The sequence below is a fragment of the Puma concolor genome, chromosome C2 (genome assembly GCF_028749965.1).
Source record: "Puma concolor isolate L17-30 chromosome C2, mPumCon1.1.hap2, whole genome shotgun sequence".
Taxonomy (NCBI): Eukaryota; Metazoa; Chordata; class Mammalia; order Carnivora; family Felidae; genus Puma; species Puma concolor.
The window spans coordinates 5,086,510-5,113,688 of NC_141675.1; the positions used below are offsets into that span (position 1 = coordinate 5,086,510).

Below are 27,179 nucleotides of genomic sequence, written 5' to 3' on the forward strand. Positions count from 1 at the left end.
TCCAGAAACAGACGGTGCTCCTGCTCACAAATCGGCAGAAGGTCCGTAGTACCCTAAGGCTCTGTCGCAGTGCCCACCTCAGACTCACGTCGCCTCGTCAGGCAGGCGTTTTATCGTCGCACATCATCACAAGAAGGGCCAGAAGAGTACAAATAAAGTGTTTTGAGAGAGCGAGAGAGACCACATTCACCTAGCTCTTCTTACAGTCTAGATTGTTATAACGGTTCTATTTAATATGAGTTATTGTTTTCAATCTCCTGCTGGGCCCTGATTAAACTTTACCATAGGGATGTATGAATAGGAAAAAACATAGGACATCCGGGGTTCAGTACTGTCCACGGTTGCGGGCGTCCACGGGGAGTCTCGGGACGTGTCCCCTGCAGATGGGGCGGGGGACTGCTGTATGTAACCCTGACTCTAGGACTAAAGCTTTACTCCTCCAAATGGGCTCTAGCTTCCGCTGGTAGTTTGCAAGAACTGCAAAATCTCAGGTCCTGCCCAGAACCTGCTGAATCAAAATCTGCGTTTTAACAGCGTCCCAAATGGCTCCCATTAACATCAGAAGCTCTGGTTTAGAGAACAGCAGAAGTCTTCAGGAAGACCCTTTACTTCTCACCTAGGCGCAAAAGCGTCTCCAAAGACGTTGTCGCCATAATCATCAAAACGGGCGCAGAGACACCCAGGGTGAGCCGAGGGTGAGAGCTTCTTTTACCCTACTCTGTACATTAGAATATTGTCCGTCCGGGTATGAAAAGCTAGGGTCTTGAAGGCGCTTTACTTGGGACCCCAGATGTAAAAAACAAAACGATTAAGTTCGTGGACTCAGGTCAGGAGCAAGGGTCCCCACCCCTCTAGCAGCACTCTTCCCAAAGATAGTGTGTTTCCATCCAGCTCATTAATGTGTGAGGATGGGGAAGGATTAAAGTCCATAAAACCCTAATCTTTATGACTGGAGAGCTACCTTTATGCCCATAGCCCTGGGCCCTCCCTCTGCCTGTCTTCTCAACTACTACGCTGGTGAGAAAGACCACGCTGGGGCTGAAGTCTAAAACTACACTGTCCACCACGATGGCCACTAACTTAATTAAGTAGAATTAAAATGCATTAAATAAAATGAAATTTCCAGTTCCTCTGTTGCATGGGTCACACATTTCAAGTGCTCACTAGCCGTATGTGACCAGAGGCTATCACATGAGACAGAGCAGATATAGAACATTTACATCACTACAGAAAATTATATTGCATGGTACTCGTCTACAAAGATTCCCGAACCCCACCTTAGATTTTAGTGCAACTGGCAAAAATCTTAGAAATGAAATTTACGCACACCACTCTACACAGCCATATTGATGCTCAATGATGTTCAATACAGACATCATATTCCAACGACTTCTACAAGGGTTCCACTGCTCGGAGTCTTTGGGAAATACACTACCAGAAGACTCCAACTCGCTAGCTCGTCCTGACAACTGTCATCCTCCTCTTCTCCAATTTCTATTTATCAGTTTCTTTTGCCTTTTTTGACTCAGGGTTTCCCTATGGTCTTTCAACACTCTTCTACACGGCAAGAAAAAATTCGTGGTTGACAGTCCGGAAAACTTTAAAGTAATATCCAATAAGCTTACCAACGCAGGCTGTAGGTTTCACGCCATCCACTGTCATCACAAACTACTCAGTGAGACAAATGGCAGCCTTGGAACAAGGCACATTCCTCTTGAATGTGCTTTTCTTCCCATGAGAGTATAATTGAATTCTAATAGGTAAGAAGGGAACTGGCTGCTATTCTACTGAATCTCTTCTCCCAGTTCCAAACCTAGGCCACAAATTTAGTTGGTGAAGGTGGAGACAGAGGAAAGGAGAACAAGACCCTGTCTCAAAACTGAGATGCTTTTAGGATTAGCAGATATTCAAAGATTCTAGTCTACAAAAAAAAAAAAAAAAAAAAAAAAAAAAAAAACTTGAAAAAATCAAAACTTTAAAAACTAAACAAAAATGAATGACTTAATGCTAATGTCTGTAGCCCTAAATATAGCATACATACACACATATACAGTATTCTAAGAATTAGGGTTAGAATTAATTGCAAACACAAAATTAAACATAAGTGAAAAATCTGCAAACAAATCAGCCATTTTCTACCATCAACAGGTGGTCCTTTTTTCTTGTTATTTTAAAACCTGGAAATTCACTGGCAAAGAAATATGTTTGGTTAGTGTCAATTTCTCAAACAGTAGAAACCATCCCGAAGCTGAGATTACAGACATAAACCTCTCAGGAAAGAATTTCACAATGATTTGTTAATTACACTACCTTACAGAAGAAATCACAAAACCATGTAAAAACCAAACATGAACAAACTGAGGGTGGATGGGGGGTGGGGGGAGGAGAAAGTGGGTGATGGGCATTGAGCAGGGCACTTGTGGGGATGAGCACTGGGTGCTGTATGTAAGCCAATTTGACAATAAATTATATTTAAAAATAATAATAAAAACTAAACATGATATGTCACAGCTTTAAAAGATCATTTATGAGAAACAGAGGACTCTGCAAATACACTTCGGTCCCCTCATTCCCACGATCTCATGGAAACAACAGAAGATATTTTAAACAATTACATGAAAATAAAAACATAGGGCAATGAGGGGCACAGGGATATTAAATGAAAAGCAGTTTCTCCCCCAAATAAAACCTTCTGGACCCTGGCAATTGCGATGACCTCACCTGTCCCACTGCCTTTGGTTCCAACACACATACCCAATGGGCTTCCTTCACCTACCTTGTCACCTACTTACCCACTCCAGGCGGGGGCAGTGTTTCCAGGGGAAACACATCCAGATAACTTCAGGAAACACACACTAACCATTATTGAGGATTAGTCAGTCTAGTTCTTCATTCATGCACAAAAACCATCCAAAGATCAGAAGATAATTAAGGAAGAACAATAGCAGGGCACCGGGGGCGGGGCAGCGGGGCTCGGTTGGTTGAGTTTCCGACTTCGGCTCAGGTCACAATCTCAGGGGTTCGTGAGTTTGAGCCCCGCGTCGGGCTCTGCGCTGACAGCCTGGAGCCCGCTTCGGATTCTGTGTCTCCCTCTCTCTCTGCCCCTCCCCTGTTTGCACACTGTCTTTCTCTCTCAAAAATAAACATTAAAAAAATTTTTTGTTATTTAAAAAAAAAAAAAGGAAGAGCAATAGCACAAAAGAGAAATAAGAAAATGAATCTACTAACCGCCAAAGAAACAAATAATTCAGAGAAGAGAGGAGGACGTTCTTTTAGGAAAGAAATTCTTGATATTCTTTTTTTTTTTAATGCTTTTTTGCTTTTAAGAGGGGCAGTGGGGGGGGGGGGGGGGACAGAGGACCCAAAGCGGGCTCTGCAATGACAGCCCAGAGCCCGACGTGAGGCTCGAACTCACGAACTGCAAGATCATAACCTGAGCCAAAGTCAGATGGTTCACCAACTGAGCCACACAGACGCCCTGAAATTTGCAATATTCTCAAATGCCATTCAAGAACAGGCGCGAATGCGGAACAAGCACGAGCTGCCATAGATAAGAAAGAATCAGAGAACAAGAGTTGCTAGAAATTAGGGGCGCCTGGGTGGCGCAGTCGGTTGAGCGTCCGGCTTCAGCCAGGTCACGATCTCGCGGTCCGGGAGTTCGAGCCCCGCGTCGGGCTCTGGGCTGATGGCTCAGAGCCTGGAGCCTGTTTCTGATTCTGTGTCTCCCTCTCTCTCTCTGCCCCTCCCCTGTTCATGCTCTGTCTCTCTCTGTCCCAAAAATAAATAAACGTTGAAAAAAAAAATTAAAAAAAAAAAAAAAAGAGTTGCTAGAAATTAAAACTGAGTTTCCAAATTAAAATATGCAAAGAGCGAGCTGAGTTATAAAAGAAACGCTGGAGACCAAGTTAAAGATCTGGGAAGAAAAAGCACCTAGAAAACATTTGGGAAAAATAGAGAGACGTGTTATAAATTCAGGAAGCGCAGCCATTTAATGGTAGCACCAAAAAGGCATCGGAGGGGAACAAAATAATAAAAGATAAATTTCCCTGTGCTAAAAAAAGCTAGATTGAAAGGGGCCAACAAGAGCCAAGCGGAAAGAACGAAAAAGGACCCACACCTAGAAATATCCCAGGGACATTTCAAAACTCGAAGGACAGAGAAAGTCCTAGATGGGAAAGTAAATGAGACTGACATCAGATTTCTAATCAGTAGCAAATGGAGGCTAGAAGACAATGACAGTTTCCCCAAAGTTGGGAGGAACAAGGTTTTACAGAATATTCTATCAATCTAAGACCCCACGCACTGACGGACACACCAGAAACAGCTGCCCTGAAATCGACATGCCACATGTGAAACACACTCCGATTTTAAAGACGTTAAAATGTGGGGGGAAACTGCAATTTAGAATCGACAAAACAGAATACCTATGTTCAAGAAAACACTGCCTATACTCAACCAATGTAAGGACAACATAAAGACATTTTCAAAAAACTCCATGAGTCTGCCACCCATGTCTCTCCTCCAGGAAAAATACACACATCCACACAATAATGTATATGTTTTGTTAAACCGGGATGCTTAAATAGTATCACAATTAAAGAGCAAAGTTTTCGGGACATTTGGTGATTCTTTTCTACGGCTTCAGCTAGGCTACCAGTTGCAGAACATAATTTACATAATCATTTACATAATCACACTACCATGTAAATGCCATTTACTAGAATTCCATTTCTAGAATTCATCTGTGGATGTAGCACAGAAAACTCAGAGGTAAGGAGCAGAATGTAAACGACACACATAACATTACTAGGCAAAATACAACAATTAGAGCTAACTTGTTGCATTTCATTGGATACAGCAGCCAGTCAATAGATGCTGTCCCATACTGATAAACCATATGTGTTTAAGAGATACGAATGTATTTTAAACTGTTGGCTGTAGTTGCTTCTGGGGAGTAGGCTTCATTTTTGTTATCTCCTGTCTTGTATGAATTTTTTTTTTTTTTTACTGTGTGCATGCATGGAAAAAAAAAGTCACCTATACCGCCCAAAGGCGGACCTAGCAAAGTTACCAGAATGTCACACTCTGTAAGGAAGAGTTGTCTTACTGTATCTTTCCAAACAGGCAAACAAGTTTTCCAAAGTTGAGGGGTCTCACCTCCATCATCATATACTAAGAAAGTATAAAGTGATTTGCATCTAATATCACAGACCCAGTTTTAGCACCTCCCCCCCCCCTCCAAAAAAGTTATTTCACCGGAAGCTGTACCTGATAGGTCCTTGGAACATGTGGCCAGCTTTTCCAAGTGACTGTTGATTTTCTCGATGGCTTTGAAGTTCTTATTCCTCTTCAGGACATCCATGGCAGACCGGGACTGTCGATCCAGCAAGGTGGGGTCTGCCCCAAAGCTCAGGAGCATCTGTACGTCCTCTGTTTGTGCTAGAGCAGGCCAAAACGACAACAGGGGATTGTCGAGGTTCCTTCTATAAGGAGACGTCCCCATGAAGGCTCTTCCTCCCAGTTCCCTGCCAAGCAGCCTGGGGAAAGGAGACCAAGGTCCCTCTGCTTCTAGAATCTTAACTGCTGGCCTTGGGCAATCCACCCAACTCCCAGAAGCGAGAAGTCCTGTGTGGAGTGGGTAGGACAATCGCTTTTAAGAGGTTCAGAAGTGCTCTCCTCTCTACCTTTCTCCCCTCTCCTTGGCAACACGCAAGGAGACGGGGGATCTGGTTACTAAGCAACAGTTACAGCTGTAAGGATACCAGCAAGCTGTGACTTCAGATTTCTTTATTCCCTAGAGGGGAAACAGAATATTCTTCCAGAAAAAAAAAAAAGGAAAAAAAAAAAAAGCCTGTCTGGGGATAGAAGAAAGTGGCAATTGCTTTCGCATCAGGGTCTTTTTGTTGTCACTGTTTCCACCCTCCCAGTCCCAACCCTCTGGCTGCCAGCTCCATTCGCTGCTTTGACACATCTATTTGCCAAGCACCAAGGTGCCCCTGTGATCACAGATGCAACAGGTTTCCGAATGGAACGGGTGTAGCCCTGGGGGTACAAAGACTTATGTGGGCACAGAGAGTTAAGCAAATCAACGCCTGATCCCCAACTTCCAAGCCCATGTTTTCCTAAAATTCACCGCCTTGACAAGGCACCTATCCAGGCATCGTCCTGTTCACGGAGCCCCCTTTTCCCATGTCCCCAGTCACAACTGCCCTTCTCCCATTCACAAAAATGAGACAAAATTACAAAGTCAAACGTCTTACCCATCAAGGATCTCACTGGGGCAGGCAGAATTCTAAGATAGCCCCCAACTGCCCAGCTGCACTGGCACAATTGATCAGCACGCAGTTTGTGGGTTCAAGCCCCACGTCAGGCTCTGTGCTGACAGCTCGGAGCCTGGAGCCTGCTTCGGGTTCTGGGTCTCCCTCTCTCTCTGCCCCTCCTCCGCTTGTGCTCTGTCTCTCTCTCAAAAATGAATACATGTAATGGGGCGCCTGGGTGGCTCAGTGGATTAAGCGTCCGACTTCGGCTCAGGTCATGATCTCGCGGTCCGGGAGTTCGAGCCCTGCGTTGGGCTCTGTACTGACAGCTCAGAGCCTGGAGCCTGCTTCGGGTTCTGTATCCCTCTTTCTCTGCCCCTCCCCTGCTCACACTCTGTCTGTCTCTCTCTCTCTCAAAAATAAACATCAGGGGTGCCTGGGTGGCTCAGTCGGTTGAGCATCCAACTTCGGTTCAGGTCATGATCTCACGGTTTATGAGTTTGAGCCCTGCGTCAGGCTCCATGCTGACAGCTCAGAGCCTGGAGCCTGCTTCGGATTCTGTGTCTCCCTCTCTGCCCCTCCCCTGCTTGCTCTCTGTCTCTCTCTCTCTCAAAAATAAACAAACATCAGGGGCGCCTGGGTGGCGCAGTCGGTTAAGCGTCCGACTTCAGCCAGGTCACGATCTCGCGGTCCGGGAGTTCGAGCCCCGCGTCAGGCCTTGGGCAGATGGCTCAGAGCCTGGAGCCTGTTTCCGATTCTGTGTCTCCCTCTCTCTCTGCCCCTCCCCCGTTCATGCTCTGTCTCTCTCTGTCCTAAAAATAAAATAAAACGTTGGAAAAAAAAATAAATAAAAAAAAAAAATAAATAAACAAACATCAGGGGTGCCTGGGTGGCTCAGTCAGTTGAGCATCCGACTTCGGCTCAGGTCATGATCTCACGGTCCAGGAGTTCGAGCCCCACATCCGGCTCTGTGCTGACAGCTCAGAGCCTGGAGCCTGCTTTGGATTCTGTGTCTCCTTCTCTGCCCCTCCCCTGCTTGCTCTCTGTCTCTCTCTCTCTCGAAAATAAACAAACATTTAAAAAATTTTTAAACGTCAAAACATGATGAGACTTCGCACAGGTAATCGAGGCCCCAAAGCACTTGACCTGAAGGTACGGAGATGATCCTGATCTAACCGCCTGAACTACATAAAGGTCAAAGGTATACAGGTCAGGAAGAGGGCCAAGACTTAAAATAGGAGAGGGGTGTGATGCACAAAAGAAATTCTCCCCTGCTGGCTTTGAAGGGGGGGGGCACATGACAAAGAATGTGTGGGGCCTGTAGAAGCTGACGCAGCCTCTGGCTGCCAGCCAGCAAGGGAACAAGAACCTCAGTCCTACAACCGCAGGGCACCGGCTTCTGCCACCACCGTGTGACCCCGAAAGAGGGCCCGGAATTCCAGATGAGAACAAAGCCCCGTCAGTACCTTGACACCAGCCTCAGGGGACACCGAGTAGAAAACTCAGTCACGTCATATCAGACGACTGTCCTACAGAACTGAGCTGTTTTGAGCCACTACATTTACAGGGATCTGCTACACAGCCTAGAGAACTAACCGCGAATTCATGTACTGCCCCAAGGAGGTGAAAATTCCTGGCCCGCAGAGTATCAACAGAAGGGAGAAGCAGGTGACCGCCAGGTGACTCTTGTCGAAGGAACTACAGGCTACCCCCTCTTACTGTCCTCCGAAATTATTATTTTTCTCTGTAATAATTAGTTACAGAAGATTTTAATAGAGTGCTGTGGCTTTGATGATATCTGGAGTAGCAATTTTGTAATAATTAAATCTAGAAAAGAGACTAACTCTAGAGTTTTAAATCACAGGAAAAAAAAAATTTTTTTTTTTTTAATCTAAAGCCATATAAGTATTTTTGTTCCAGAAGAAGATCCCTGGACGGCTGATGAGACTGTCAGGCATAAATTATATTAGGGTAAACTTCTCTCTGAAAAGTAAACGAGAGATATGATCCCCCCAAAAAATGAATGAACAATTTGATATTTTTGGCTACTAAAGAGCTGGTCCATAATTTTTCACACAGATGTTAGAGGACATCAAAATTGCTGTAGCATTTATATTCTAGTATATGCAAATGAAAGAGAGAGAGAATGGGTGTATTTTAAAATATCTGTGTACACAATTCTGAAAATTACCTTTTCTTACACATTTTTGACTCACAGATAAAAAATTCTAGACGTCAACATGAAAACATGTAAAGTGCACAGGTTTTCAAGTCTTGAAGGAGATAAAGAGGCAAAATTTGAAGACACACTAGGCTTTTTTTTTTTTTACTTGACTAGCACCCGTTACCCTTTTTCCTGATAACAAGAGCCCAGTTTTCCTTTGAGAAGCACCTTTTCCAGCCTACCTGACTTGATGTGAGTGAACACCAGACAGATACATATTCAACCACCATGACATCCTCCACAACGGCCGCAGCCCCGGCGTCGGCCGGGGCCCCGGCTCCGACCCCAACCAACCCCAGCCCCAGCCCCAGATCCAGGGGCAAACGCCTGATCAGGATCTGGACAACCAGATCATTCCATCCCGGAGCTCTGCCCCAGCCCCAGCTCCAGGGAAAACGCCTCACCAAGAACTAGCCAATAAGATCATCCCATCCTTCTGGCTCTACTGATTGGTTCATAGAGGGCATGTGACCAACGTCAAGTCACCAAGACTCCTTCCTAGGACTTGAGCTGAAATACTGAGTGGAGGTATCCTCTCTGGCTGCGATTGACAAATAGGCATAAGATAAACTTAATATCAGGTGGCTTCAACTGAAAGAGAGCCTGCCTAAGAAGGAACCTAACACAGAAGAAAGCAGAGCTGAGAGGTAGAAAGATTCTTGAAAACACCTTTGGAGCACCTGGACCCAACTCTGGACTCTTGAGTCACATGAGCCAATAAATCCCCTTTCTTGCCAAAGCCAGTTGGAGCGTCTGCAGCTAATAACCAAGTCCAGTGCAACTATTCCTGGCCTGGCTTGATGTCAGTTGTAGGAGATGACCGTTTCTAGGCTTTGGGTCCTGCTGCTGCCGGGCTCTGGTAATTCCCTGAGACTGTACTCCTGGGCCTCCCAAACCACATTGATCCAGAGCCAAGAAGACCATAGTAACAACCGCCACCCACCAAAATGCCGACAGAACTGATGATTTCAGAGGCTCGAAGATGCTGCAATTATTTTAAATGGTGAATTTGGAATTCAGGCCACGTTAAAGTCGCTGGAGAGCTCCTGACTCTCCATGTATCAAAAAAGTATTAAAAGTGGAGATAACTCATACGCTGTTGGGGCAACCTTTCTGGGGTTCAAATTAGCAATAGCTTTCAAAAGCCAGATGCATACCAATATGCTAACATCCTAAAGTTGCACATATGTTTTTATTTATACATTCATAGAATATTTGTAGGAAAAAATCATAAGATATTGGTAACATGGGTTTCTAAGGCTAAAGGACAAAGACTCTCAATACTTTTTGTATCTTTTGAGTTGTGAATGTAGTCTATTTAAAATTTAAATAAAATGAGAGTCATCCAAATAAATAAAATGTCCAATTCTTTGAACAAACAATCCCTCAACTAGGAGATAATCCTACAGATACATCCCCACCAGTGCACAAAGATGTATGTAGGAAAATATTCTCTGAGCTTTATTTTCAGTAGCAAAATAACTGAAAACCATTTACACACCCATCAGTGAAGTATAGCCATGTCAGAAAAAACTGTGAGCTGTTAAAAAAAAAAAAAAATGATGGGGCGCCTGGGTGGCTTGGTCGGTTAAGCGTCTGACTTCGGCTCAGGTCATGATCTTACGGCCCGTGAGTTTGAGCCCCGCGTCGGGCTCTGGGTTGACAGCTCGGAGCCTGGAGCCTGTTTCAGATTCTGTGTCTCCCTCTCTCTCTGCCCCTCCCCTGTTCATGCGCTGTCTCTCTCGGTCTCAAAAATAAATAAACGTTGAAAAAAAAATTTTTTTTTAAATGAAATAGTTATGCAGTTACTATTAGGGGAAAATCGCCAAGATTATTGTTCAGGGAAAAAGCAAGTTACTCAATAAAATGTAGAGTATGCCCACATTCATGTTTAAAGCAGGAAAATAAAAATTGGATACACACACACACACACATGCACACACAGGTACACACATGTATATATCCCGGCAAGACTCACGAAAAAATGCTTGGTAGCTGACTTTGTGAAAGAGAATTTACTTTTGATCACATATCTTTTTTAAATGTGTGGATTTCTTTTTAACCAAGAGCATGCCTTTCAATTTTCTTTTTTGCTTTTAAAATATTTTTAAAATTTTTTTAAATGTTTACTTATTCTTGAAAGAGAGACAGAGTGTGAGTGGGAGAGAGGCAGAGAGACACAGAATCCGAAGCAGGCTCCAGGCTCTGAGCTGTCAGCACAGAGCGCGGTGCAGGGCTCGAACTCACGAACCGTGAGATCATGACCTGAGCCGAAGTCGGACGTTTAACTGACTGAGCCACCCATGTGCCCCTTAAAATATTTTTTGATTGAACATACTATAAAATTCATCCTTTTTAAAGTGTACAATTTAGTGGGTTTCTGTGTATTTATGAAGCTGTGTAACCATCACCACTATCCAGTTCCAAAACATTTCATCCCCCCAAAAAGAAACCTTATATGCATTAGCAGTCACTCCATATTTCCCCTGTCCCACCCCCAGAGGCAACGTGGAATCTGATTCTGTCTCTAGGGATTTCCTTATTCCGGACATTTCATATAAATGCGATCGTGCAGTATGTGGTCTTTTGTGTCTGGTTTCTTTTACTCAGCATAATGTTTCTTTTTTTTTTTTTTTTCAGCGTTTATTTTTATTTTTGGGACAGAGAGAGACAGAGCATGACCGGGGGAGGGGCAGAGAGAGAGGGAGACACAGAGTCGGAAACAGGCTCCAGGCTCCGAGCCATCAGCCCAGAGCCTGACGCGGGGCTCGAACTCACGGACCGCGAGATCGTGACCTGGCTGAAGTCGGACGCTTAACCGACTGCGCCACCCAGGCGCCCCGACTTTTTTTTTTTTTTTTAATGTTTATTTATTTCTGAGACAGAGAGAGACAGAGCATGAGAGGGGGAGGGGCAGAGAGAGAGGGAGACAGAATCTGAAACAGGCTCCAGGCTCTGAGCTGTCAGCCCAGAGCCCGACGCGGGGCTCGAACTCAGCAGAATGTTTCAAGGTTCATCCACGTTGTAGCATGTATCAATATTTCCTTCTTTTTTATGGCTGAATAATATTGCACTGTATGGATGTACTGCCTTTTTTTGTCCATTCAGCAATTGATGGAGATTTGGGTTGCCTGCACTATTTTGGCTCTTATCCCATAAGGCTGCTATAAACCTTCACGGGCAAGTTTTTGTTGGAATACGTTTTCATTTCCATGAGGCATATACCTAGGGGTAACATTGCCAGATCATATGGTGATGTGAGTACTGCCAGACTTTTTTGCAAAGCAGGTGCACGCCAGTTTTTATTCCCAATTTTTCCACATCCTCGTCAATAAGTTCCTGTCATCTTTTTGTATCTCAGCCATCTTGGTGTGAGGTGTACTTTTAATTTTTAAACCAGTTTTTGAAAGGTGATTCAAAGAAGCCTCTATGAACAGGCAAAGAGACTAGTAGACCAGGAGAGAAAGTTCAGAATTAGTGGCATCTGAAATCCCTGAGGTCTTGCACACTTTAAAAATAAATGATGCTGGGGCGCCTGGGTGGCTCAGTCGGTTGAGCGTCCGACTTCAGCCTGGGTCACGATCTCGCAGTCCGTGAGTTCGAGCCCCACGTCGGGCTCTGGGCTGATGGCTCGGAGCCTGGAGCCTGCTTCCGATTCTGTGTCTCCCTCTCTCTCTGCCCCTCCCCCGTTCATGCTGTGTCTCTCTCTGTCTCAAAAATAAATAAACGTAAAAAAAAATTAAAAAAAAAAAAAATAAAATAAATGATGCTGAAAAATAAATGAAATAAATAAATAATGCTGAGACAAATAAGTGGACATCTGGAAAAGGTAAAACTAGATCTTTGCATGAAACTCCCATGGACCAAGGATCTAAATGTCAACAAGGAAACCAGGCACCTGGCTGGCTCAGTCAGTTAAGCATCTGACTCTTGATTTCAGCTCAGGTCATGATTTCATGGTTGTGGGATTGAGCCTTGCGTTGTGCTCCATGCTAAGAGTGTGGATTCTCTCTCCCTCTCATTCTGACTTTCCCCGTTCATGCTCTATCTGTCTCTCAAATAAATAGAAAAAAAACTTAAAAAAAAAAAAAAAGAAAGAAAGAAACCATACAGGTACTAGAAAAAAACAGAAGTCTTTAACTTTGATGCAGGTAAAGATTTTCTAACTCTGACGCCAAATACAGAAGCAATAAATTAATAGATCAATAAATTTGACTACATAAAAAGAATCAAATTTGCATGACAAAAAAGAAGGCAGAAGACAACTGAAAAACTGGGAGAAAAAATTCATAACTTATACCATAGACAAAGAGCTAATGAACAAAGAATTCTTAAAAATTGAGGGCAAAAGACCAAACATTCTATGGAAAAAGGGGAAACAGACATGAACATATAACTCACCAAAAAAAAAGTATGTGTGTGTATATGTGTGTGTGTGTGTGTGTGTGTGTGTGTGTGTGTGTAAATGGTTCTCAAATGTATTTTTCAACATCCAAACTCATACATAATTAGAAGGTAAACAACCCTGAGATACCAATTTTTACCTCTCAGACCAGAAGAAATTTAGAAATCCGACAACAAATTCTGTTGGTGAATCTGTGGGGAAAGACGCATACATGGCAGGTAGTTGTGCAAATTGACACAGTCCTTCCAGATGGAAATCTGACGATATCTAACAGAACTAAATATGCACTTATGATATGGGGTGACCTGCAGGACATAACTGTTAATGGGAAAAAAAAAAGCCAGGTGCCAAACAGTATCTGTAGAAGGGGACCCTCCATGTAAAAAAGGAGATGTAAGAAAATACACGTGTATCTGCCCATCACTGCAAAGGGAATCCAGAAAAAATAGGCCTGATATAAAAGAAACTGATCGCTTACAGGGAGCGGATGGGAGAGGGGCAGAAAGAAGCGGGGAATTGGGAACTGAGGGTGTCAAGAGAGGAGGAGGAAATGACCCTTCTCTGAGTATATCTTTTTGTAAAGTTCAGACTCCTAGAACCATAATAATGTTTCCCATGTGTGCCTTTCACATACCAAAACGTAAACAAAACCAATCAGGACATGAGAAGAACCCTAAAATGAAATGCAAACACTGAAAAAATAATCCTCGGGGTACTACAAATGAGCAGCATACCTACAGTGAATAGGGTGGGGAGGAAAAGAACTTAATGTCTTGACTGGATGCCGTAAAGTTGAAGACAAAAAGAACTGAACACAGACGAACATAAAATGAACATAAAACAAACATAAATCTAGTTAGTGGATGTGTTTCTCAAAGAGGCATGGGATAGCAGGTCTGAAACTCATAAAAGTGAGCACATAAGTAAATATATTGTAGAAGAGAGAGGTCACAAATTTTAAAAGGCTCAATGACCATGGTGTTGGTCTGTAATCAGAGGTATGATAGGGCTCGTCAAAGGAACACAGAAGCCAATCCGAAGGAAAGAGTGCCTCATGGCCACAGCTGGAACAACTTGGGCAACAAAATAAATAATGATAGTATTAGATTTTATCCCATAGAATAAATATCCATGAGTCCATATTAAAATACACATACATACATACATACATACATATATCGAAGGGATAGCTCTTCATTGCAACACAATCCCAAGTAATAAATGTAGAAGAAAAGAAGAAAATTAAAAATCAACATTAACCAAAGGTCACAGTAATAGTTGATGCTGATAAGATCCACCAATGGATACTAAAATTAGTGTGCAAAAGTTTAAAGGGAAACAGTATTTGCATAGATGGTATTTGGAGAGTTCACATTATCTCCTACAAGGTATTCAACAACTATGAAAGGAAAGATGGTAACTTCACAATGGAGAAGTCCCACAGATCACAACTTAACCAGCCACTCAAGGCTAACGTCACAGGACATATTGCCATCACGAACTCCTGGATATAATGCTGAGAAGAACACAAAATTATTTCTGTAGAATTCTTACCAAAAATGCCTGACTTTATTCCAATGATGAGAACGCATCAAACAAACTCAAACTGATAGACCATCTACAAAACGACTGACCAGTACTCCTCAAAAGGGTCAAGGTAACAGAAGCCCGAGGAACTGTCAAAGACTGGAGGACTAGGGAGCCCCGACAAGGAAGTGAGGTACAGGTCTCCGAACGGAAAAAGGTCATTCATGAAAACAGGGGTGAAATTCGCATGAGGTCTGTGTATGTTGATAGCATTCTGTCAAAATTAACTTCTTGATTTTGATAATCTAACTCTGACACGTAACATGCTAAGATTAAGGGAAGCTGGGGGAGGGTATACGGAAACTCTCTGAACTATTTTTGCCTCTTTTCTGTATGTCTAAAATTAGTTGAAATTGAAGATTTAAAAAAAAAAAAAGCTTCTTTGATGAAAAAGAGAAGCATCCTGCAAAAGTAGTGAAGCCTCATTTGTCAATGCCCAGGGGACAGCCCATGTTTACACCTGCATGGAGAAAGGAGCCTCTCTTTACTTCACGTGCTTATTCTCCCATGTTGCAGAAAGTCCAGAAGGTTTCTGCCTTTGTAAGAAACAGTATAAAGTTGTGCCGTTCCATATGGCAGCCGTGAGGCACAGTTGGCTACTGAGCACTTGAGATGTGGCTAGTCTGCACTGAGATGTGAGCGATCATATGCTGGATAGATGGGCTAAATAACATATATTGGACAGGCTAAATATACTGGCTTATACATATATAGGCTATATATATTGGCTAAATACTAGGCTAAATATATATAAACATATATTGGATGGGTTAAATAACATCTATTGGATAACGCACGTCGGATAGATGGGTTAAATAACATACATGACGAAAATTAGTTTCACTTATTTTGCCTTTACTTTTTCATATGACTACCAGAAAATTTAAAATTATATGTGGCTCTCATTATGCTTGTACTGGAGAGTCCTTGTATAAGCCCCAGGAAAGGAAATGCTTGCCAAGTTATCAATGCAGAGAGTTGGCACCCGAGGCGCTCCATGCATGTAAAATACCCCACACCGCGCAAACCACCTGGATTTCAGGAGACTTGGAGCTGCGTTTCTTTGCAAACTGAAAAGTCCTGTCTGGAAATACTTTTGAAGGGGGGGGGATTTTCAGAGTAGGGATGTGTAAGGAGAGCACAGTGATTGGAGACACAGACGTTAACCATAAATGACCAGGGTAATTATCATTAGCTGGAACCAGATCACCCTAGTCCACAAGGGCCAGTAGTCGAATGTCTAGAAATGCTACAAGATGGTTGATCAACATAGCCATTTAAACTTACGATAAATAGGTTACATTAAAAACAAAACTCGGGGCACCAAGTCTTGGTGTATTTACACCAAGAAAATTGGCAAACACCACAATTCAGGGCTTTTCCTTCTGAAGAACCCACTTGTCAAACATTTGCCAGGATACCATTGCCTTTAAGAAGGTACTAAAATAGGAAGCGATCCTACATGGCGGAGAAGTAGGGGGATCCGAAGTTCCCTCGTCTCTCGAACACAGCAGCGTTGAGTCCAAAGGACTTTGAACTGCAAGACCCCGGGCAGCAAAGTGACAGAGATGCCTCCAGGGACCTACCAGGACAAACTGGTGGGCCATAGGTGCGTGACTGCAAACTGGGAGAGATACAATGGGCGGCAGAGGAACAGAGGGGAGGGATCCCCTTCTGCAGAGAGACAAAGAGAAGAGAAAGAGAGGCTGGGGAAGCGTAGGACTGTATCTGGACAAGAGAAGAAGGTAGTAAAATACACAGGACACCAAAAAAGACAATAACAAGTGCCGGCAAGGATTTAGAAAAATGAGAACTTTCGTGCGTTACTGGTGGGAGTATAAAACGGTGTAGCCACTTTGGAAAACAGTCTGGCAGTTCCTGAAGGGATTCAACGTGGTTACCGTATGATCTGGCAATACCACTCCTAGGTAGCTACCTAAGAAAAATGGGAATATATTCCAACACAAAAACACACACACAAAAGTTCAGAGCAGCATTATATTCGTAATAGCCGAAGGGTGGAGACAAGACACGGGCCCATCCACTGATGAATGGGTAAATAAGATGTGGTTTACCTACACAACGGGATATTATTTGGCAATAATAAGGAACGAAGTCCTGATACATGCTACAAGGTGAACGTCGAGAGCATGCTCAGTGACAGAAGCCAGTCACGAGACTGTATGATTCCATTTGTATGAGATGTCCAGAAGAGGGAAGTCCACGGGCACAGAAAGTAGGTTAGTGGTTGCTTAGGGCTGGAGAGGTAGGGAGAAATGGGTAATGACTGCTGATGGATCCGCGGTTTCTTCTGGAGACGATGAGAATGTTTTATAACTGATCGTGGTGATGGTTGCATAACACTGTGAATGTGCTAAAAACAGGGAATCGGACCCTTGAAACAGGTGAATTATATGGCATCTGAATTATATTTCGATAAAGCTCCAAACAGTATCTGTAGCACACCCTCTCTCCGTTTCCCCAGATGTGGGTTCCTGGGACACAGTTCCGTGGGGATGACATTAGAGAAACAATCCTCGCTGGGCTTCCCTGGGACACATTGAGGAAAAAAGACTACAAGTGCCCGGGACGTCCCCAGCCAGAGCCCTCCAGGCTGCGTCTAGTCCACAGGCATGTTTAATTTTGAGCAGACATTTTATAATCTTGAGGTGTCTTATTTTTTAAAAATCCATCTTTCCAGGGGGCACCTGGGTGGCTCAGTCGGTTGAGCGTCCGACTTCGGCTCAGGTCATGATCTCACTGTTCATGGGTTCGAGCCCCACATTGGGCTCTGTGCTGACAGCTCAGAGCCTGGAGCCTGTTTCGGATTCTGTGTGTGTGTCTCTCTCTACCCCGCCCTCCCTCACTCGTGCTCTGTCTCTCTCTGTCTCAAAAATAAATAAACATTAAAAAAGTACATTAAAAAAAAAAAAGAACCAGCCTCACTCTTCCTCGTGGCCTGTCCGGCCTTGGCAGGTATGGAGGATGCGATCCCCGCGTTCGATTCTAAGTGGCCAGGAAGCAGGACCACTTCTGTGGTCTGGCTCGTTAGCGTAGATTTGGCATAAAATGAAGCGCTTATGGTAACTGTGTGATGAGGGAAGGAGCAGGGCAGCCAGAAGCCCGTATCCCAGAGACATTCAACCCCACAGAAGCCATCGAAGCCGAAAGAGCATGGGACCCCAGCCAATCTTCCTTCCCTTGACCCGCATCTTTCCTGCATATAGCCTGCCCTCCCGGTCATGCTTAGGTCGACATAAGGTTTAGCCCTCGGGAGCCCGGCCCAGGAGGAAAAGGGTGAAAAGGTGCGGTCAGGCTCTCTAATGCCTGAGGTCATCCAGCCCACAGCACCCCCTCCAGCCTGGTGTCGCCACTTACGTTTCATGAGGTATCCTGGGTAGTGAGCCGCGGCAACGACGTGGAGAACGGTGCAACCACACTCGTCCTTCTGGTTGATGCGGCCTTTCCACTCGGGCTTGTGGTCCATCAACCACCTGAAAAGATGGTTTTCCTCTGAAGGGAATTAAAATGAGTTCCTGATGTTATTTTCCACACACAGAAAATCAATCTGAAAGCACATCAACACGTCCCATCCTGAGGGAGCCGAATGGGGACTCTGACACATGTGTGCCACTCACCACGGGAATGGGAGACACAGAGCTTGTAAACTAAAAGGATGAGTTCTAACTTCAGCCAGATTTCCGAGCAGCAGAGCCCAAGACCGGGGTTCTTGTACGTGTGAGTTGTTGACGGGGAGCTCAGGAGAAAGAGCGTGAGGGACGCAGGGCGGGGCAGGGGAAGGAGGCGAGCAGAGATGTGGTCTCCCCTGAGTCGGCCTCAGCCTGACCCCACAGGGAGCTCTGCAGCGTGGGCTGCACCACGGTGTTGACCCACGAGGAGGCAGGGGCTAACCTTGGTGTCAGTCAGTCAAGAGCTCCAGAGCACCTCTAGGGAGGGGGTGTGGTTGGGGGGGGGGGAGCGCCTCCAGAGAATGGGGGGCTGATTGGCCAAGAGCAGCTCTCTGGCCAAGGAGGCAGCTGTGGAACAGCAGGAGGGGATGGGGGCACTAGTCGTAAAGAGGCTCCAGGCAGCGCAACAGTGCCCGTGTCAGAAAGCAGGTCAGTATCTGAAAAGGTTACCCTAATCAATACTGTTAATAAGACTGTTAATCAAGGTTAATATTTTTTAATGTTTATTTCTAGAGAGAGCGCATGTGCGTGAGCGCACATGCAAGCAGGGGAGGGGCAGAAAGAGAGGGAGAGAATCTCAAGCAGGCTCCGCGCTCAGCTGGGCGCCCGGTGCGGGGCTTGATCCCATGACTGTGAGATCGTAACCTGAGCTGAAGTCAAGAGTCGGACGCTCAACTGACTGAGCCACCCAGGAGCCCCGATAGGACATATATTTAAAAGTTATTTTCCCAAGTTCCTTCCTTGGAGCTCCTGGGATCAAGGAAAGCCACACACTTCCGCCAACTCTTTGAACACGGTTTGTCACCACGTCAGAGTTTTCCTCTGAGAAACAAATCAGGGATAACCTTGAACGCTTGATCGTATTGACATCTGCCTGTACCCGTGGGAGCTAACGTAAAGAGCAGACACAGCGGGGAATCATGACTTTCACAACCAGAGGCACACTTCTCTGGGTTCCAGATTCCTAGTTTAAAACTGGGAGGATTGGGGGTGCCCGGATGGCTCCGTCGGTCGAGCGTCCGACGCTTGATTTCAGCTCAGGTCGTGATCCCACGGTCGTGGGATCGAGCCCAGAATTGGACTCCACACGGAGCGTGGAACCTGCTCAAGATTCTCTCTCTCTCCCGCTCTGCCCTTCAAAAATCAAAACTAAAAATTAAAAAAACTGAGAAGGATTGGACCAAATTGCTTTTAGTCAGACTTTACTTTTAAATGTTTGATCCACCAGTCCCTGCGCAAGAATAAAACATTTCATGGACTCCACAGTACATGAAATGGAAATCTGGTTAAAGGAAAGTGGGGGCCCAGGTCTTGAAGGCCCTGCCCACCCCCCTCACTCCTTCATTCCCAGGAGGGCAATCCAGCCTAGAAGAGGAAGACTGTCTGGACAATTCTCTTGCCTCTTCTGGCTCTAAAACAGTACGGGTAAATGTCTAACTCTGGTGCCGTACATGTTTGGAAAAGAAAAACAAGCTTTTATCTTGTGTGTGCGTGCGTGTGTGCGTGTGTGTGTGTGAATGATAAAATTTAAATATTTTCAAATTGAACTCCTATAGCCAAGTGGTGAAGACTTAAAAAAAAAAAAAAAGAATTCTATGAAAATCGGAGTCCTTTAAAAGAACCACAGCAGGCACTATCAACAACAGCCAGTGTTGAAGAGTGTTGAAGCAGTCGACTCTCCGGCTAGAGAGAAAATGAACCCGAACAAGGGGAAAGACCACACGTGCCTTCCGCGGCTCGGGGAGCTCCGCCCAGCAAAGGCTGTCTGTCCCAAGGTCCCTCCTCGGGTCTCAGAGCCCCTGTGCTGCCAGGATCTGTCTAGGAACACAGAATCCTTTCAGCTTGGGCCCCTGTAGCTACTAGATCCCGGGCGAAATAAAAACAAGGCTGTCTGGGGAGCCCGGGTGGCTCAGTCAGTTGAGCGTTTGACTTTGGCTCAGGTCATGATCTCACAGCTTGTGAGTTCGGCCCCGCATCGGACTCTGCACTCACAGCCTGGAGGTTGCTTGGCATTCTCTCTCTCCCTCTCTCTGTCTCTCCCTCTGCCCCTCTCCCCCTGCTCGCACCCTCTCTCTCTGTAAAATAAAAAAATAAAACGTTTTAAAACCAAAACCAAAACCAAACAATGCTATCTCCCAGCTGCCTTTATTCATCTGAATAATCAAACCATTTCAGTATTCAAATCGTTTGAACATTCCACCTTCAAGTGGCTAAATTCTGGCTAAATTCTGGTGGCTAAATTCAAGCGGCTAAATTCAGCAGAGCTCGGAGCTCAGAGCCGGGAGGGCGGCTTGGGTGGGGTGAACCAGAAGAACACTCACTTGCTTGGATACAGAGCCGCATGAGGGCATGAAGAGGGTATGGTCCTATCGTCTCAATACTCGCACCAATGGAGACGAGCCACTGCACTAGCTTGGGCACCTGTTCCATATTCTCGTAAAGCCCAATGAAGACATATTTCTGGGGGGGAAGAAAAACACAAAGGAAGAATCATGGAAGTCACTACATCAATATTAAACGTCAAACCCCTTCACTCATAAAATTTGGGATCAGCAAAACCTAGATTCGCTGCGGCCCATGCCTGAGATCATTATAAACAACCGATATGCAGTGAGGCAGCTGAAGTCCCCTTATACAAGCAGAGGTCCCAAATACAAGCCCCAAGTGGCCTGACTTAAAACCGTATGTTTCAAGAAGCCATCTCACCTCAAAGAGACTCTTCAGTGATAACTCTGGGACATGGATATTTTGGGGTAGCCGGTCCTTTCTCGCTGACAGAAGTAGGAACGACTGGTGAGAAGGGAGAAAGAGAAAAACCTGGAATAATAATGCTCTCCACATAGGTTATTGGAACAAACGTTACCTTCGGGGTGAAAACAAACAAGCAAAAACCAAAACAAAATACCCTCCAGCCCTATCTCTCTCTCTCTCTCTTTTTTTTAAATGTTTACTTGTTTTTGAGAGAGAGACAGAGCGAGCACAAGCCGGGGGAGGGGCAGAGAGAGATGGGGACGGAGAATATGAAGCACGCTCTGTGATGACAGCAGACAGCCTGATGCGAGGCTCGAACTGACAAACTGAGATCATGACCTGAGCTGAAGTCAGATGCTTAACCAGCTGAGCCACCCAGGCGCCCCAACCCCGTCGCTCTTTTTAAGTTACGTGCCAAGCTTTACAGCCTGAGCCATGATAATCGAAGTCCTTCCGTCCGGCCGATGTCCTGCTCCTGCTGACAGCTAAGCTCTCTCCACATTTCCTCGAAGCCTGCTGCAGACGGGAGCAGCTGACGTTAAGCAGCGTTGCCGAGGGCAGAGTGGGTAAAAAAGTGATTCTCTGCAAAATTCTTAAAGCCGAGCAAGCAGAGGAATCCCATCCTTCACAAGCATCTCATCCCAATTAATTCTGTAGCACACGGGTGTTTCATAAGCCCCAAGTGTTTGGGGTCCGTTAGACCCCGCCGAGCAGAGTGTGCTGGAAAGGTCCCTATCAGCGAGTGACAGCCGGCTGCCCATCTCTCCCCAATTCCACACCCGGTAGCCCTGTTCGTGGCTTCAGGTTGGCCATGGCTGGAGTACTGATGCTACGAAGATTGACAAACACTACAAATCAGGCCTTTTTCTCGCAGAGAGCCAGTTGTTGAACCACTGACCCAAACTAGAGTCAGTGAAGAAACTGAATCCCTCAGAAAGGTTAAGCAATTTGTCCTAGGTCACACAGAGAGGTCCCTCCTGAGACCATCCAGGTGTGCCAACAGGTCTGAGGGCTCCAGGTTCTGGTATGGCCGTGACTGGGGCCCGGGCTCCGCATCAGTCTCCCTCATGTATGCCCAGTGGACATGGGGACCACAGCGACTGAGCCTATGGCCACATCTTGTTTGCAGGTTCCTTCAGCCTGCTGCCCTCTCTTTACTGCTCACCCTGAACACACAGGCCCCAATCTCAGATGACATACTCAGGGTTCTAACAATCCTGATTGCTGACCCGGCTTCTTTTTTTTTTTTTTTTTTTTTTGGTCTCTGTTTCCAATATGTGAAAATGACCTGGGCCCCACTGCTGGAGTATTGGACCAAGTGCACCTGCCCCTTGGGCTGCCTTCTTGGGCCTTCCCTTCCCTACCTACCTGCTTTCTCAAGACCTTGGAATATGGGACTGAGTTTCAGGGAACTCGTGGCTGGATTTTAGCGGATGTCCCATGAACCCCCTGAAACTATAGCCATAACTGTGTGTGTATAAAATTAGGACCCCATAGATTTCATTAGATTTCCGGTGGAATCCACGAACTTTCTAAAAATTGAAGAATTCTGTCTTCTAAAGTCATTTGCCCTGCCTAGCTCTAGAGTCCTTACGGCTTGCCCTGGATTTTAGTGACTTTTCTGGTCTGCCAGGCTTTAGAAAGCCCAGCAGGCCCTTCCTGACCTAACTCCCATCCTCGGCCGGCTCTTTTCACGAGCACAGAGAGGCCACCATCCATGACAACTATGCACTGGGCACGTAGCACAGCCAGCTACCATGAAACTCCATTAGCTCAGTGCCTGGCACATCGTAAGCCCCTGACAAGCATTAGCTAATATTATTATTAGGCGTTCTTGCTCCGGTATTTCTAAACTTCACCAAAGTCCCGAGGGAGTAAGTTTATAGCCTGAAACTTACAAACGCGGAAATGAGGCCCAGAGGGGAAATAATTGGTCCAAAACAGAAAGTGGAAGATGATGATTCGAGGAGGCATCTGTGTCACACCAAAGCCCAGGCTGCGGGTGCGCTGGGCACCGGGAATCCCTTCCACGGATTCCCCGCCTCGGGCCGGCTCCTGCAGCCTCACTGCTACCTGCGGGCAGCGGTCCCTTAAGCCTACACGGAAGCGCGGGGGGCAGCACAGGCAGGTCTCCTGAGCCCACACTAGCAAATGCAATATAGAAGAGATTGCATGAGGGCGCCTGGGTGGCTCGGTTGCTTAAGTGTCCGATGCTTGATTCTAGCCCAGGTCATGAGCTCATGGTTTGTGAGTTCAAGCCCCACATCGGGAGGGAGTCATAGCGTGGAGTCTGTGTGGGATTCTCTCTCTCTCCCTCCTTTGCTGCCCTTCCCCTGCTCGCGTGCTCTGCCTCTCTCTCTCTCTCTCAAAATGAATAAGTAAACATTAAAAAAAGATTATATGAAGATGAACATTCCAAAATTTATTTTCCTCATTCCATATTACCATTGGTATCTGGACTTTACACTTCTGGGATGACCATGGAGACATAGTGCAAGGAGAGAGGGTGATACACGTTAGCTAATATTATTATAGGTGTTCTGAATACGTTTCCTATCTTAAAAAAAAACTGGCTAATTAATATACCTCAGTGACTTTCCATTTTTAATGATGTGTCAGTTAAAAAGTTACTTTGGCATCAAGATAAACAAATAATAAATTACAACCCCCCTCCCCAGTGCCAGCAGAAAGAATCTGTTTGATCAAGAATGTGCTTTTCCCACAAGACAGTCATCTCTTTTACTTACGTGCCATAATCCTTTCTTTGCCAACTTTTCTATTACAGATTGCCACACTTCTGTTGAGAATCCAGTAGTAAAAATATGATCGAAACAGGGCAAGAAACTTTGCAAAACAATGGGGTCGCCTGAAAGAAAGTTCCATAGTTTAGAAATTTTAACCCAGGCAGAGTCTAGAACATTTGGGAAAAGGTCCTCCATTTAGGACCACACATAAACAAATGGCAAATTAAAGATATCAGAACGAGAAGCATTCTCGGGCACCAGGGTGGCTTGGTCAGTTGAGCCTCCGACTCTTGACTTAGGCTCAAGTCATGATCTCATGGTTTGTGGGTTAGAGCCCCACTCTGACAGTGAAGAGCCTACCTGGGATTCTCTCTCCCCCTCTCTCTCTCTGCCCCTCCCCTGCTCACACATACACACACACACACACTCTCTCAAAATAAATAAACTTTTTAAAAAAGAAAAAAGAAAGAGAGGCCCTTTTAAAGTAAAAGTCCTATATGATTGACTGAAGCAGCAATCATTTTAAGTTCACCTATAAACTCAATGCCCCAAGGGTTAAGCGGTATAATGTGAGCTAATACTCACTTAGCTCTTCTATATGTGAAGCCCAGTGATATGTGCTAATATTTAATCCCACAAACATACCAACAAGGCACTGCCTATTACCTCCACTTAGAGAGGAAGAAATAGAAGCTCAAAAAAGTTAAAAAAAAAAACAACTCACTTCCCTTAAGAAAGATGTGACATCATATGAGGCATGTTAAGATACAAAACATAGGTGCCTGGGTGGCGCAGTCGGTTGAGCGTCCGACTTCAGCCAGGTCACGATCTCGCGGTCCGTGAGTTCGAGCCCCGCGTCGGGCTCTGGGCTGATGGCTCAGAGCCTGGAGCCTGTTTCCGATTCTGTGTCTCCCTCTCTCTCTGCCCCTCCCCCGTTCATGCTCTGTCTCTCTCTGTCCCAAAAATAAATAAACGTTGAAAAAAACAAATTAAAAAAAAAAAAAAAAGATACAAAACATATGAACATAAGGGAAGGGAAGCAAAACTAATATAACAGGGAGGGGGACAAAACATAAGCGACTCTTCAATATGGAGAACAAACAGAGGGTTGCTGGAGGGGTGGTGGGAGGGGGAATGGGCTCAATGCGTCAGGGGCATTAAGGAATATACTCCCGAAATCATTGTTGACTAGATGCTAACTAACTTGGATGTAAATTTAAAAAATAAAGAAATTATAAAAAAAAAAAAAAAGAAGAAGAAGAAAGAGAAAGAAAGATGTGACAAATATTATCCTCACCCAACCAATGAGAAACGGAGACAAGCGAGGCAAGGCTTCATGGCATATCACGCAACCAGTTAACGACAAAAACAGAGATGGGAACCCAGATCCACCAACTCTCTTATTCAACACACATTCTTCTAACCTAGTGGCCCAATGCATCTCATGATCCTCCAAAAGCCACATTTCTCAAACCCATGGGTGAGATCATCTAAGGGGATGAGGCAGGTGCCAGAATAGCATGGCACCTCCTCCAGGATTATCAATTTCCACAGACAGGTAACTATCAAAATAAATAGATGTTGCACAAAAGGATACAAAATTTCCATAAGCATATTTTTCAAATTTTAGAAATCGGGCCGTGGGCATCCATTCACCCTCCAAACAGGAGTCGTTTGGTATAAAAGTCTGGAATGAGTTGCCCTACAGAGTCCTACGACATGCCGCTCTCAGGATGGGAGCAGAATGGAAACCGTCCAGATTTCTTAGGGGAGCAGTCGCCAAGAACGAACAGTGACTTCACAAAGATGCAGAAAAGACATGAGGGATCGAAGGGGAATGGCCAAGCCATCAGGTTCAGAGGAATGGGACACAGGCTCCATCATGGCAGTGAAAGGGTGCCTGGAAAGCTGTGACCCATCAGCACTCATCTGGGCATCTTCCATTTCTCTGCTGGGTGGACGTGGCTGTGTCTACCTCCAACCCCCCCCCATTCACTGCCTGATGCGGCTCTCACCCCCCATCTGTGCCAAACTTGCCAAAATCTGTGGCATGCTGGCCACAGACCACACAAGTTGCTCTCCCACACTCCCAGTGGGAACAGGTGGCTCTGTCACAGTTGAATTTATTTCCCCGCCTCTGAAAGCCAAAGACCATTTGCCCACAGTTCTAACAGGTGCCATGTTTCACATCCTAACATCTCTAGAATCGGGACGTGTGTGACGATTGAGTTTGTCTCTTAGTGGCAAAGCATTTGTTTCAGTGGCACATCTTAAATGGGTACAATCTTAAATGTGATCAAACACAATATATAAAACAATGGGCTGGTCATTGGCAGAACTTTTAGACTGCGCCAAGATAAACACAGAAAGAGTTCCGTGGTCACTGGCAGGGAGTACATTACATTGTGTTACGGCTTTCTGTCTTTGTCTAATCCAGGCCACTGACAAAGCCGGCTCACAGGCCAGGTCATTAGAGTAATAACTCAAGGCAGTGACGCAGAAAGCCCCCGTGCGTCACTGACCATAGCGGCCGAGACGCCGGGCACCGCGGCAGCTTCCGCGGGACCCTCCATCAGCCCTTCCGGGCTATTCTGACAGCGAACAAAAATATTGCCTCCATGTATGGGATAAATCCATGCAAAAATCATAGGAAAGAGCACAACTCACATAAAACGAGTAGTATGAATCGGGAAAGATCTCTCAGTAGCAACACAGAAAACTGAAGTCTGAAACAAGAGGGGCGGAGCTCTAAGTGATTTCTGCAAAACGATTTCGGTGTTTTTACAAGAACCTGAGCCACCCCAACTTCCAAAATGCTTTCTAATGTGAAAATCAGTTTCATTCAAACTGCATACATCAGCCACAAAGAAACCCCCTGGAATTATCTCTCCAGGAGCCATTCAAATAAAATAACAAGGGCATAGAGAGAGAGAAAGAAAGAAAGAAAGAAAGAAAGAAAGAAAGAAAGAAAGAAAGAAAGAAAGAAAGAAAAAGAGCGGGGGGAGAAAGAAAGAAAGGAGGGAAGAGAAAGACAGAAGGAAGGAAGGAAGGAAGGGAGGGAGGAAGGAAGGGAGGAAGGGAGGGAGGAAGGAAGGGAAAAGGGGGGGAAGAAAGGAAGGAAAGAAGGAAGGAAGGAAGGGAGGGAGGCACAACTGTGGATTCAAACAGTTTGCTATACAGCCAAAATGAGGAAAAAGCCATAAACTTAGGAACTTTAAATATGCAAGTCAAGGAGCCTCTGAAGTACCTCTCTAACAGACCAGTGTCAGAAAATTCTTCCCTTTTATACATTTCCTATAATACATCACTTGATCACAAAGTTAGACCGATACTTCATTAAGAATTTCTCAGTCATTTATACTTGAGTCATCCAGCCTGGCCACTCCTGTTTCCCACCCTTCCCAATCCCTTTGCAGCATTTCTGTTTTTAAGCAATTCCCTTCTTGGATAGCCTTCCAAAGCAAGGAAACAAGCAAGCAAGCAAGCAAGCAAGCAATCAATGAGTCAGAGAAAATCGGCCAA

The 27,179-nt window shown here is 45.2% G+C and overlaps 1 protein-coding gene across 5 annotated transcripts in view; it reads right to left on the bottom strand.

Annotated features, from left to right (window-relative positions):
* Positions 1 to 27,179, bottom strand: part of TRANK1 (tetratricopeptide repeat and ankyrin repeat containing 1) — a 101,568-nt gene that overhangs the window by 47,254 nt on the left and 27,135 nt on the right. For 4 of the 5 annotated variants that reach the window (XM_086720388.1, XM_086720390.1, XM_086720389.1 and 1 more), the window contains 5 exons: positions 23,661 to 23,779; positions 20,869 to 20,952; positions 20,484 to 20,622; positions 17,852 to 17,986; positions 5,269 to 5,439 (listed from right to left, as the gene is read on the bottom strand). In XM_086720388.1, coding sequence (XP_086576514.1) covers positions 5,269 to 5,439; positions 17,852 to 17,986; positions 20,484 to 20,622; positions 20,869 to 20,952; positions 23,661 to 23,779 — 648 coding nt within the window. The remainder of the gene's footprint in view (positions 1 to 5,268; positions 5,440 to 17,851; positions 17,987 to 20,483; positions 20,623 to 20,868; positions 20,953 to 23,660; positions 23,780 to 27,179) is intronic. The other variant, XM_086720391.1, reaches the window with a different exon arrangement.